We start from the raw sequence: 13,667 nt of genomic DNA on the forward strand, positions 1-13,667 counted from the left end.
ATTCTCCACCATTTCTCCTCTCACTTCTAGTAAGAACCAGCAAGGAGGCGTGCGGAGCAAGAGGAAGCACTCTCACAGACTTCTTCGATGTTCAACAAGGTAAGGGCACACTCTCTCTATGTATGTGTGCAGTGCCATGGGGCACATATATGTGTTGGACTAACCGGATGAATGTACAATAATCTATACATATAACTTCTGTTTAGCCAGTTTTATCTATGTATAATGATTTAGAGAGTTTTTCCTGAGAAAAAAAATATTCCTTTGGATCTACGTAGTCTCGATCATCTTAGTTCATAGGCATGCAAGCCTACAAACAGATCTGTACATTGTTGGGTGGTCGATTTTCTTCAAACTAGTCCAATCACTTTATACATGTGCACATCGTCATGGGATACCTGCATGTGTTCGATTACTGGAATACCTATCAATACTATGTTACATAATAGAGGAAACAATAAATCCGCACTCATGGTTAGATGTGTGTATTAGCATGAATCATGATATATTGAGTTTTCATTTCATTTTAGCTATGTACATAACATTTTTGTTCAGTTTTGTTTTGGACTGTTTACATGATTTATATATATATATATATATATATATATATATATATATACATAATGCATGAATCTGAAGGTACATAGAACATATCAACTACACGGATTTTGGTTTTTAAATCATCTTCAAACTCCTATTGGATGAGGAGATAAGTCTTCATCAAACTATATTATATATCTATGTAAGGCTATGACCAGATCGTTTGACTCAATAAACAAGCTTGGATGACCTTCAAAATAGTGGTGAACAACTATTTAGTATGCTACAAGTAGCTCTTGTAATAAGCTTTCTAATGCTACTAAAATGATTGAATTCCAATATTGGTTGTAAAAGTAATGCCTCATCAAAATTTCATATAATGAGTTGCTTTCTTAATGAACCGTGATATTCATCTAGTTGGCCTAGATTACTCATAGATCCCACAAGATCAAACACTACATATTTCACTAGTTTTAGATAATCATCAATGAAAAATAGTATCATGTAGATTATGACATGAACTATTTATGAAGTACATGTCAAAACACACACACACACACACACATATACATATATATATATATGTATATGTATATATCTAATGAAATCCTACAAAATGTACACAATGCAAGATAAAACATGCCATTGGATTTGTAGTAGTTTTTTTTCTAAACGTTGACAGTACAGACATGATCTATATGCTTGTCTTTTTTTTTAAGAATCAGTTTGGTTTTTGACTGTACACATGAAAACTTTGAAAATTTTCCCTACAGTAGGCTGTATGCAGCCTGCTGTGAATTTCTTGGCAGCATTTACGAATTCGTTATGAATGCGAATCTACTAGAAAATTCATGGCAACCTATGCTGAACCGTGAGAATATAAATAGGTCATTAGCGTCTGGGAAAATTAGGTAAATCCCCTAAGAGCATGATCTACAGCCAAATTCGTGACATGTGGGTTGTGGTAGAGACGAAAATAAATCTGTAAATTATTACCCACTGGCTAAAAAAGGGCTCATTGCAGTCCTGTTACAGTGAGTGTTAAAAAACTACCCACTTATGACCGCTAGGGAAGTGGGTCTGTCAGGTTGCAGCTGAAGGCTAAAACCCTTACGAACCGGGCTATTACAGTCATGGCCGGTGTGAGAAGCGAGTGTGTGAATGGTTGGTTGTGCTCATAATAGACTCGCGGTAGGGGCAACATAACTACTTGGGAACAGGGCAGCATTGGTATGTCATACCGTACCACCTGTAATTTCATTCATGGATACCTCACTTACGAAGGGGTATTGAGGCTTCAAAAACTACCAGCTTGCCTTTCAAAAAAATAAATAAATATATATATATATATATATATATATGTGTGTGTGTGTGTGTGTGTTCATATTTGAGGACTTTTACCTTCCTATGCCTAGTTCTAGCTATAACGGATATGCTACATGTCAATGACTCGTTGCAACCCAACCACAGTCTCAAATATATATATATATATATATATATATATATATATATATATATATATATATTAAATCCTTTTTAGAGAGACCAAGGTTTGGTGCGACCTTTTAAATGGTAAATGCTTGAATTCGTAAAACCTCAATTTTATACATATTCTTATTTTATTCGACAATTTAAAGAAATATAAAAATTTGGATGGTTTTGGCTATCATCGTGTACACATATACACTTTTGCAAAAGTTGCATATTTCACCATTCATTCCCTAAAACAAATGTTTCTCTCATTTCTGAGTTTGTGAAATATAGAAAAATGGCAATTTCACATGTTACTTTCCCATGAAATGATATATGTATTACATTGGAAGTTCACTACGATGCACATACTCACAGTAGGTCTGAAACTCACTAAGGTAGATATACATTGGTTTAGGCCCCACCTCACTGTAGTGCACATGTTTAAACAACCTAATGATTTTATTATCTACTTAAGGAACAAATGTTACATATTGATGAATATGGCAAATGAGTGAGATAGCAATGATGTATTCATATTACATATGGTTTTGTATATGGCCTGTTGTTAAACACATATGTTTGTTATAACTGCTCAATTAAGAAAAACTACAGTAGTATGGTGGTACAATATTGAAGCTATGCATACAAAACTCTTGTGGTGCCATATGGGCACTTATGATATGAGTTGATTGCATGGTGATTGCATGTAAATGATTATTTTCATGTCCAGTATCAATTTGTATATGCTTGTTTTGCAAAAATTAGCTAAATAAAAGACATATGACATGCCATGATCAGGTTAAAGCTTAAAACTGAGCTTGCAGCTTCGCAGAATTCTTATAGTGCCATACAAGCACTTATGAAATGTTAAAATTGGAATATGCCATGTGGTAGCATAACCAATGGGGTACGATATGTATACCCTAGCTCAAAAATAAAAGCTAAGATAATGCACATACAAGTACTTGGTTCAGGTTTGAACCGTAATTCTGAAAAACTATATTGGTGCCTATTGCACACTAAGTTGAAAAATGTGCATACACGGAGATCACCCCGAGTGTGGGTTGGGATTTTTGAAAATCCCTTGTGGTGTAGTGACTTGCACCCAAAACCAAAGAAAAATGAAAACATGCACACATAACCTAAGTGTGGATTCTGGGTATACCTAAAAGACAATATATGTTACCGGTTTCTCGGGATACTGGGTATACTTGAAAATGATATATGTTACTGGTTTGCCAGGGCTCTGGGTACACTTGAAAGACGGTGTATGTTATCGGACCCATGGTCTACCTTGGAGAGGGTAGATGATACAAGCTCCGTGGGATAATTTTGTTTTGTGAGAGCGAGGCGTCTCACCCGGTCCCCAGTCCTCGGAGTTAGGGGGTAGGACTACCAATCCGTCCTAAGTGGTAGATCCAAGTCTTCTGTAGGAGTTACAGGGTGCATCCTAATTTTAGTTCTAGCCATTGGAGAGTACTCTCTTGGTCACGAACCGTCCCCTTTGGACCTCCGTACAGCTAGTCATACGGGGTATTAATTAAAAAAGTATAACAAACCCCCGTGTGGTCTCGGTCTGCTACAATGTCGAATGCCTGTGCGTACTCACATGGTAATTAACAACAGAAAATATAAAGTTAGTATACTTCTGAAAGTCTTCAAGTATTCACACAATGCTTGATGTTACAATTATTAGAATATGATTGTGATTCACTCATGTGATGCATAGTTTAGAAATGTTTTCCTTTACATGCAAAATGTGATAACTTAAATGTGATTTATTCATATGATGTGTCGTTCATTGATGTCTTTCTTTTATGTAATAGATCATGAAATGCTTGAATTTAGTGAACTGTATATTCAACCCTTGTTTAAATGTTTGTTATTTCTTATATAAATGTGCGGCATATATACTTGTACATATAATACTGAGCACACTCATATAGATATTATGCTTCTTACTCAGACGGGGTAGTCTGACCCCTTCTGAATTAATATTTTCAGGAAAAAGATAAAGATGGGCAATTGCGGTCGTCACTGCGGATAGTGTCATGAGACCATATCTTCTGCGGATGTCCTCAGGAACTCTGACTTTAATAAATTCATTAAGTTTGTAATTTATGACTTGTAAGATTTCAATGCAAGAGTTTAATTCTTCTGATGTTATTGAGTCTGTGCTATTACTTGTAATCCACCCAAATAAATTGACTGAGGATTTAATAAAACATTTCCGTTGTTGTTTAGAAAAAAAAATTATTCCAAAAATTTTTGAGTTAAATATTTGGGGTGTTACAAAGAGTCTATTCTTATGTGGTTTGATCCAGCCCATGCCACATAGGCATGCCACATCACCAACCCTTGACCTATTCAACAAATAACTCCTAACCTCTTTGATGACTAGACACTTTGACTAGTCAAACACTAACCTACTATGCCACTTGATTAAATAAATAAATAAATTAACTTATTTTTCACATAAGAGAGAGAGTGGGAGACGTCCCACCCTACTGAAATATTATTAAGATATTATTGATTCGTCCTACATCATTGCCACTTGGCAATTTGGATCCAAGTGGGGCCCAATAGAGGGGCATCCCACCTTACGAACTCCAAATCCATTACTAAACCTATTTCAAATCCATATTTACATTCCAATTAAATTCAGATTTAAGTCAGATAAATCTCTACACTAAACCCATTATAAATTCAAGTTAAATTCACCTTAAAATTCAAATTAAAATCGATTTGCACATATAAATTCAAATACAATTCACTTTCAATTTAGATTCGAATTAGACATAATTTTAAACTCAGTTTTAACATCAATTTCAACAAAATTAGTAATTTAAATTCAACAATCAATCAAGTTTGACCAAGAATCATATTCAATCCATAAACACACATTTCATTTATAATTGTCAAAAAAATCATGGGTATTACACCGACCCTATGCTGACTATGTGAATCAATGGATCAAGGCGGCCACTAATAAGAGAATAAAAGAACATGAGTTAGGTTTCTCATATAGCTTGGGTGAACAGGTTTTGTATTTTGATCTTTGTGACTGCCAAGGTTTGGAGCATATCAAGTTGCAGAATTGTACCTTTGGAGAATTTATGGTATGTTTGATGGTGCATCCAAGATTGGACAGAATAATAGAACATAACATAAAAAATACATATTTTGTCTGTTCTGTAATAATTATTCCTTGTGTCCAGCATTTGATTTTTATGTTGTGCAAATAACTTGAATACATATGAATAATTGGTCAAATAACTTCGTTTTAGATCATACGACTCGATCCATTCAACTATATGAGTGTTTTCACATGTTTATTATAGATTTTAGCTCTTGATATGGATCTTAGATTGGATCTAAAAACTAAAAAAATATTTAAAATTTGGGTAATTTAAGAAAAAATAAGAATTTTTATTTTTTGATACATAAATGTTTTAATTAGTGTCATTTTGGTTTTAATTATGAAAGTTTATAAAAAATATAGATTTTAGCCTAAATATGGATCTCAAACTGGATCCAAGTATAGAAAAATGTTTAAATTTTGGGTAATTTGAGAAAAAGTAAGAATTTATATTTTTTATATACAAATGAAAAAACCATAAATAAATCATAAAACCTTAAATGCAAGAAACTAAATCATAAATAAACCATAAAATTAAATATAAAAAGCCATGATTCAAACTCCAATCAAAGAAAAGCAATCTTAAATAAATATAAAAAAAAACCTTAATCAAATTAAGTATAAAATGCCATAATTTAAAAAAAAATGATTCAAAACCCTAATCAAAGAAAAAAGTTGTAATAAAATCAAAGGAAAACCCTAATAAAATTAAGTAACAAATCCTGATTCAAGATATTTGATTCAAAGACCTAATCAATAAAAATAAAAATACCTAATAAATAAAAATAAAAGAAAATAACTCTAATCAATGAAAATAATAAAAAAATAAGAGAGAAAAAAGCCCTAATCTGAGAAGAAAAGAACAAAGAAGGGGAAGAGAGAGAGAGAGAGCCAGAGGGCCAGGGTTAGACATTTTCTAGCTTGAAAATTAAGAAAAAAAAATGTACATCTAAACTTATCAACATTGCAGTGCAGAAAGCTCTTCCAAAGATCATACAAAGTTTCTTCTTGCACTACATATCCATCACTTGTCAATGGAGGTGAAATGTCATTGTTCTCTTCTACATCATTTGACGTGCTTATATATAAAAATAGTGTCCATATGTGTTTCAAGAATGAACTGAGATCTAAATAGTTTTGAATTAGTGGTTTATGCAATTAATAAATAAGAAATGAGATACATTTTAACAACAACAATAATAAATAACAAAAAAGACAAGTAGATAATACTCACGTCAAAAGTAAAAGGGCATGCCTTCACCGTCCTTCCAAGTTCACCACAAAAATTTGACTATGTGAAAACTTTGTTATTTGAGTTGAATATTTGATTGAGATAAAAAAATAATTGGTTTTTATGAAGTTGTTTAATGTTAAAGATAAAGTAGAATATAACTTGTTCCTTGGCATCATAGTTCGGGTTGTAAGGCAACTAAAAGCTAAGATATGTTGCTTCATGGAGAAGCATATATCAGAATTTCTTTTTTAATATTTTCTGGACACTGCAACAAGGAAACCAATTGCTAGCGCAAGATTAACGCCAGTGACGGTCCTCCTATAAAGTGGGTGCTTGAGAGTTCCAAGAAGCATCGTTGAACACCAAGGAAGCTGAAATGCTTAATGAGATCCCCATATGATCTGCCCAGGGGCGGCTCAAGAGTCGAGAAGTTGAGGCTCTAGGCCAAGCCTCCAAATGGGGCCTTAATTTTTTTTCATTGTACGTAAAAATTCTATTATTTATTAAAGGGGTTGCACCTTTTTTTTTTTTTAAATCATAATATATTTTATATTTATTAATTGGGTTTATATATATATATATATATATATATATATATATCAACCAAGTATAGGCCACCAAGTATGCCACCAAGTATGTCTTCTATCAACTTTCTCAAAATTTGTGTTCCTAAAGTGTATATAATCATGCCATTTTTTTAAAAGAAGGCTGATCAGTTAGTCATGCGCTTGAATGAGAACCTCATGGCATAATCATTAAATGCACCAGTATCTTCAAAGTACTGTCTTCCACCTATGCATTTTTTGCAGAACTTTTGAAAAAGCCAGCTAACCAACGTGAACAATTTGTCTCCAAATTATACAGATAAATGGGTTATCCTCCAACTTGGTTATAAAAAAGAAGCTACCAGAAAAAAAGGGCATCTAAAAAGAAACACCTAGCCTAACTTGTGGAATACAAATATAACACCTCCCTCATTCTTAATCGAAAACCTTTCTCTTTAAATAGAAAACTATGTCCTGGGAAAATGCAATCTTCTTCTGCCTTCCTCTTCTCGCCTGAGAAGCTCATGCATAAGTTCTTCCTTTAAGGGGAGTGGTGAAGTGAATTATGCTCTGCACCTAAAAGTCAAAGTAGGCAATCTATTATAACAAATTACAACTAATAATCCTAAATGTCAAAAAAGAAAAAATAGAGTATTCTTGAGCAAATAATTACTGAAACTAGGTAGAAGGAAACTTTGTTAAAGTAGGTATCTTCTGGTATGGATTGTTATATTTTTTCTTGTAAAGATCGACCTTCTTATATAATCACTATCTATTGTTAGCTCCTCAAAGGCAGTTATCATGGTATGTATAACTGAGTATTTTGAAAGTGGCTAGTATTCAGTATCGGTTGATCATATTAAGTTCCTTTTTATATGGAGTCCAGACGGAAGGTTTCTTTATTTTTATCTGTAAAGAGTATTGTGGATTTTGGGGCTCGTTGTGCAACCAATTCACTGCAAAGAATGAACTGGTCAAGTTTCTCAAAACCAGTTTCTGCAAAGATTATTAATCTGGTATGTGCTTTTCAGTTTCAGTAACTCTTGATTATAACATCATACTTGATGAATAATTCATAAAAAAAAAAATGCACGTCCGTTGAATGCCAAAGTAATTTTTATTAAATTAATGCATGTCTTGTCTGTCTAATCTGTGTATTGATAAAAAGTTGAAAGAAATTTAGAGGCCCATTCAAAATTTGAAGGCCCTAAGCGGTGGCTTCAAATATCAATGAGGCCAGCTGGCCTGGATCCGCCTTTTTTTCATTTATATAGTATTCATGGAGATTGGATGATTTGCTTAAGTCATGTATCAGAAGCCACTTGTCTTGCTTTTTGTATGTTATTGAGGTGATTGGTAACCTCTTATCATCACCAAGCTTCTTTTTATTTAATTTATTTTTTCTCTAAAAAAGATTAATGTCAGTGAAGTTTTTTACTGGCGCAAGCATGCTCCTTACTTTTTCACCATTGTAACTCTTGCCACTAATGATGCATTGTCTTTACTGAGAAAGCATTGCGCTAGAGATGTTTTTTTCCTTGTCGCATTCCACCCATCAAAGCCACGTCAGTCAGGGCAGGACTGGGCTACACCTGCCTCACCAAACAGTTAATTTTCTTTTTTCAGAAGCCCAGTCCTAGCCCTGATTCCATATGAAATAGATTTTTATCCATTTTTGTAGCCCAGTCCTAGCCCAGCCCAGCCCTGACTCCAGCAAATAGTTTGATTTGTCCATATAAAATAGATTTTTATTAATAATTGCAGCTATTTTTTATTTTATCTAAAAAATAATAATTTCGGGGGCGCCGAACCCCCAACTATCACACCATATATATATATATATTTTGCCCCCGCCTCATTCAGTTTGAACTGGGCATGGAGGTTAAAATCAAAACTCGTGCGAGGATGGAGGCGGGGGTTGATGGACTTACGCTTTCGCCTTGCCCCGTTCTCGATCTCCATTAGTAAACCTTCCCCTATTTCTTTAAGGATGGTAGTGGACCGAGGGGAAATGGGGGGCCGCCCTATAACTCACTCCGTTTGGACCGGCCAGGGATGGAGGACATAAAATGGGAATGGAAGCAGGGATGAAGGTTAACATCAAAACCCTTGAGAAGATGAAGACGTGGATGGAGGGCAGGATCTTGAGACAGGGCGAGGGTGGAAACCTTGTCCCCCGCCCTGGTCCACTGCCATCCCTAACGGGAGGCGGCTTCAGTTTTGCCATCCGCAATTTGTGTTGTTGTTATTGCTATGCTTTTTAACAAGGCAATGATTACAATCTTTACATAGCATATCACTATAATGCATAAGGTATTGGGGAGTTATTAAATATATTGCAGATGTTTTAGCATTCAAAGTCACCTATATGAGAATAGAGAAAAATCAATTATATATAAAGATACATATCTTTTTAAGTGATCCATTCAAATTAGGAATATTCAACATTTAGGGCTGCAAGCGGATTGGATATGGTTTATTTTCTGATATGAATCCTTTAAATAAAATCCAAATGTGCATTGAGACAGCTGGATACAAATATATTCAGTCAAATTATTTTAATATTTGGGTCAGATTTGAATCAGCATTTTCAATTAGATGGGTCTGGAGCTCATCCGAATGCATTTGTTACATATAAGCAGCCTGTTTTTGTTCTATTTTTTTTTTTTCAAATCTAGTATTAATTACCACATGTTTTTCAGACTCGGGTTCGAGCTTAGCGCCTCGGATCTGATTAAAATCTGGTTTCGGACTAGGATCTACTGTTTATATATATTTTAGATTCAGATTTGAATATGACAAGATCTAACCTAAATCCAACCCGCTTGCACTAGTAATTGAAGCCCCAACACCATTTATCAAGAGGAAACATTCACATTACATTCAACAAACGGCATGTCACAACTTATATATAACGACAGAAGGTGGTGATGACAAATTAAAGGACAACGACGACGACAAAAACAAGAGAACATGTGTTGTTTCTTTGATATGAAAGGTGATTCTCATCTCACTGTGACCAAGGGGCCCAGTTGGTTTCGCTCCCAACACGTGGCATGCTGTTGATCCTTGAATACACGTCAACTTTGAAGCCGGCCCCACATATGACACCTTCACTGTCGACCCTAGGCATGGCTTTGAGCTTGTTCATTGGGTGCTCGAAGCTCTGCAACCCACCACCACTATGGAACATACATCCTAATTAACAGTAACAACAACAACAAACAAAACACAAGGTTACTTTATCTTCACACCGTTATAAGAGCTACCAATTGTATGGCACTGTGTGATGAGGGCATATATATATATACCTGTTGGGAAAGGAGCAAAGGACTTGCCGCAGCTTGTCTTGACCACGTCCACATTGTCTGATATCACCACAGAACCATCTGCAGCGATGCCCCAGTAAAATGGAACCCCAGCATCTGAACCCTGGTTAAAAAAAAACCACATATGTTGGCTAAGGGTGAAATTAAGGTAGGTCAGATTTGACCTGGATCCGACCCGTAGCAAACCCTATAAGGTTAGGGTATGGTAATAAAGAAAAAAGTTCGATTGGAATCTGGGTCGGACCCAAAAGATACTGTTAGTATATGGAGTAGGGTATGGTCTGTGAAATTTCATATTAAACTCAAGTCATCCGTGATCTTTTAATGTAAAAAAAGATAAAGAAGTATTATTTTTTTTTATAGCTAACCTGATCAGACATGAGTCCTAACCTCGGATCCAAGTTACACTCACCTACTACACCTGGCCCACCCCCATACAATTTATCTTCAAAGCCAGGAAAGCAAAATTTCTCACGTCACCTCATGATAACTATATTCATGGTTCATTGATACCACTGCTTGCAAAAGCAGCAATCATGGTTCATTGTTAACCTAACCACGAGGCATTAATTGATAGCCGACATGATGGCCACCAAATTGATGGTTCACTGGCGACCATTCTTACTGCAGAAGCAATATAATTCATGGCTCACACAGCTCATTCTTACTGCAGAAGCAATATATTTATTTTGTTGGGATATTGATATCATGCTTACCAAGGCAGCAAAGACGGTGCCAGACTTGCGGTCGAAGGTAACAAAGGCGAAGTGTCCCACTAGGTCCTTGACCACCTGGTCCGCCGGGTAGGGCCCACGGTCACGCAGGGTGCGGTACGCCTCGATCACTAGCAGCGCCTCGTTGGTGGACTTGGACAGCCCGTACTGCCTTATGAGGGCGCTCAAGTTGTCCAGGCTACCCAGGAACATGCAGTACACATCATCCACACCGCAGAATAATCTGCACACACACACACACACACACACACACACACACACGCAGTTAAGAGTTATCTCTTAGCGTATCTATTTTTCCATTTAATAAGTGGCTTATAAAATACAAGTCGAAGTACTTTCTGCTGCCAGTTTTGAAGCAGCCATATCATGATCAAATAACATAGTAAAATGATGGTATGAAGGAAATCGTTGTTCCTTGGGATACCACAGCAAAGAAATCTAGGGAAACCACCACCAGCAGGGGGTAATCTTGAGCAAAATACAGTTCTATACACAGTTCTTGTGTAGCTGGAGACCTCTTTTTTGATTGAAATTATGAAGGTAATTCGAGATCTCGCTTTTTAGCAGAGAGATCTTTGACCACCAGCGGGGTACTTTGAGCAGTCCTTACCAGGAAAAGGAAAGGAAACAGTTCAGGGGAATGGTGGGTTTGACATCAGACAGGGCCTTTGTAGAAGTTGCATAGAAACGTCCCAACCTTAAACAGCAGATTATCTTATCTTGTTTCCTTCTTTTCATTTGGGTGCGTGTGATTATAGCAATATAACATAGATTCATGTAGATCTCTCTCTCTCTCTCTAGGTTTGATCAGTCACTAGCCAAAAAAGAGAGAAGCCTGCATTCTAAGGTTGGTGTGGGTGATAAGCGACACTAGATCTTGGATGGAGGGTTTTGTTAAGAATCATCTTTTATAACCAACTACAGCGTTCATTCCCACATAACTGAGAACCTGAGTTCATCAGCTTGGGGGACTAATACCATTATTATGAATCATATTTAAGAGTTTTGATTCTCACTGACAATCAACGATGAGATTATCCTATCAATTAACACCTCAGATCTACCAAGTAGAAGACATCCAAAAAAAAAAAAATCCTAGAGAAAGAGCAGATAGTACTGTAATGAAAGCCTCCCAACTCAATAAGAAACATGGTGGTGGTACCTGGTGTAAGGCAACTTTGAGGGGGATCGGATGTAAGCAAGAACTGCCCCATCACCAAACATGGTAGAGACGGCGTTCTGTGGGTCTGAGGAGAGGAACTCAGCCAGTATCTGATCGGGCTGCTTAGGCTTCCGATCTTTCGTTGCTGGGCTGTTGAGCTCTTGCGGTGGAGTAGCAAACTCTTGACGGAAAATGGCCAACATCTTTGTGCTAAGAAGAAGAAAGAAAGATGTGATCGAATACAGAAATTGGAATGAGAGGAGGGAGAGAGCCTGAAAGCGTCTTATTTATGGTTATCGTGCTCGGTGGTGATAAAGATGATGACGATGCCACCTGTTTCTTCCTTTTTGCCCCCACATTTGGATTTGGATTAGGCTTGTCGTTTTCAAAGCTGACGCTTTTAGACGATGGGCCAAAATTGAAAACGGATCTTAAGATGGGTTTCATCATACATTCAATCCTAGCCCTAGGATTGAATGTATGATGAAATCCATCCTATTTTAAATGATGGGATCCGTGCAAGCTAAAATCGCCCATCCGGCCATGCTAGCTTATGCATATCATGAACACATTGATTTTTTTATTTATTTATCCACACACTCATCAGCATGAAGACCTGATCGAACTGACCCAGCCTACCATACCTACGATCGTCTTGCCGGTGTAAAACTTCAAGATAAACACTCTTTGACTGCTTTCATTATTTTTTCATTTTTTATTTTAATGACCATGAAAAGCCGCAGCTAATCCACATGTGGTCTCTAACGTGCCCTCTCTCTCTCTCTCTCTCTCTCTGAAAAAAGTTGGCTACCCTCGAGTATACGGTACTATCTGATAATGACCACTCATTTCTTTATACTTTTCTTTTTGTAGATAAAGTTCTAATGTGGTCTATATAGTTTGTTGAATCAAAAACACGTTTTAGATCATTGGATCTGATTTTCTAAGAGCTACAAAATTCAACATTGTAGGGTGTGTCAAAATTTTACTATTAAAAAAAATCATATTTTTACATGGAAACCACCCGATCTAATGGGCCATGCATGAGTGCATTAGTAGGTTCAAATTTCGTGCCATGTGATTGAACCCAACCCGAACTCCCACAACATAGCTACTTTGAAGAATTGTAGGACCCAACTGATCAATCTAACCTGCTTTGGACAAAAGGTGATCGGACCTGACCTCTCTCTCTCTCTCTCTCTCTCTCTCATGGTCATGTGCCATGATAAATCATATACGTACATACATGAAGGGTTGCTTAATTAAGCTTAGTCTGATTGGAGTTAGTCGAGACAAGCAGGGTCGAGAGGAAATTCACTGTTCTCATTGTCAACACAATTGCCGTTTGGTCATGGCCAAGGATAAGCTCTCTGAGTTTTATTCTGCCAGGACAGTGACCTCTCTGATTTTTATGCTTCCAGGATAGTGACCGTACAGCAGGCAAAAGCCAGCGGGAATAGATCTATATATGATTCTGGGGGTAGTTCATCTAAGTAAAAATTTCAATTCCT

The 13,667-nt window shown here is 36.3% G+C and overlaps 1 protein-coding gene across 2 annotated transcripts; it reads right to left on the minus strand.

Annotated features, from left to right (window-relative positions):
* Positions 1–9,762: 9,762 nt before the first annotated feature.
* LOC149818733 (stem-specific protein TSJT1-like) lies at positions 9,763–12,411 on the minus strand. Of its 2 annotated transcripts, none has more exons than XM_089984459.1 (4): positions 12,157–12,411; positions 10,977–11,217; positions 10,243–10,363; positions 9,763–10,129 (listed from the first exon to the last, which is right to left on the minus strand). In XM_089984459.1, exons 1-4 carry the CDS (start codon positions 12,357–12,359, stop codon positions 9,942–9,944), a joined length of 753 nt encoding a protein of 250 aa, XP_089840585.1. In that variant the 5' UTR covers positions 12,360–12,411; the 3' UTR covers positions 9,763–9,941. The 2 variants fall into 2 exon arrangements, with proteins under 2 accessions (XP_089840585.1, XP_089840586.1); XM_089984460.1 differs by having other exon boundaries at positions 10,977–11,172; positions 12,157–12,410.
* Between the last annotated feature and the right edge of the window lie 1,256 nt (positions 12,412–13,667).

Source organism: Nuphar pumila, chromosome 13 (assembly GCF_984573655.1).
Source record: "Nuphar pumila chromosome 13, dmNupPumi1.hap1.1, whole genome shotgun sequence".
NCBI lineage: Eukaryota > Viridiplantae > Streptophyta > Magnoliopsida > Nymphaeales > Nymphaeaceae > Nuphar > Nuphar pumila.